The 777-nt window shown below is 53.7% G+C and overlaps 1 protein-coding gene across 1 annotated transcript; it reads left to right on the top strand.

The window, feature by feature from the left end:
* Positions 1-248: 248 nt before the first annotated feature.
* PHALS_10202 (uncharacterized protein) lies at positions 249-650 on the top strand (the record flags this gene model as incomplete). The annotated part of the gene is made up of 1 exon (XM_024725586.1): positions 249-650. One exon carries the CDS (start codon positions 249-251, stop codon positions 648-650), a length of 402 nt encoding a protein of 133 aa, XP_024576347.1.
* Between the last annotated feature and the right edge of the window lie 127 nt (positions 651-777).

The raw sequence follows: 777 nt of genomic DNA on the forward strand, positions 1-777 counted from the left end.
TCGATGACGCGGGGATACGTGATACGACTGTTGTCTCTACGTCACCCTCTAAGGGAAACGCTTGGGCTCTGGTGTGAAGCTGCTGGTGTTGACGCTGCGGGGCGGCGGCAGCTACTGGCCAGCGTGGGTCACCTTTTTTGACGACGGGTCATCCACGCGCTTTTTTTAAATGGATACATGCTTTGGTGTGCCGTGTCGCCACAATGCGCAAGGCTAACAAGAAGCCACCGGTACAGTCGGCATAAAGAATGCCGGTGAAAATAACGCCGCGACGGTGGCGGTGGCGGCGGATACGATGTTCTGTCTGTGGTGGAGAAGCCACGCATGACACATCGAGAGAGCTTCGTCGTGTGCAAAAAAATCGATTGCGTCGACTGGCGCTTTACTTTGGAAACGATAGGGGGATTGTTAGGCCAAAGATTGAGAAGACCATATGTCAAGAGACTGGGTGGATGGGAGGGCTGCACCGCGGGGGTTCGGATGAAGGTGAAAGAAATGGGCGGGTTCTACCCTGCGCAAAAGAATTGTTCTTATCAGCTTTCACAAACGCCGTATTTGCGTTGTCGTTGCTCAAAGTGTCGGTCTCCATCGCGCACGCAAAGCGCCAAGCAAGTAGAGCCGCGGAAGGACGAATTAGTATCTACTCTTAGGAGGAAAAGGATAGAGATGAGGTGGGGGCGGCGCACGCGCTCACCCCCGCTATCAAAAATTCTACTGTAGAATTACTCATAAGAGCATTCCTGAACCCTTACAGCACCGGAGTGCAAGGGGCCTGCT

Source organism: Plasmopara halstedii, assembly GCF_900000015.1.
Source record: "Plasmopara halstedii genome assembly, contig: Scaffold_455, whole genome shotgun sequence".
Taxonomy (NCBI): domain Eukaryota; phylum Oomycota; class Peronosporomycetes; order Peronosporales; family Peronosporaceae; genus Plasmopara; species Plasmopara halstedii.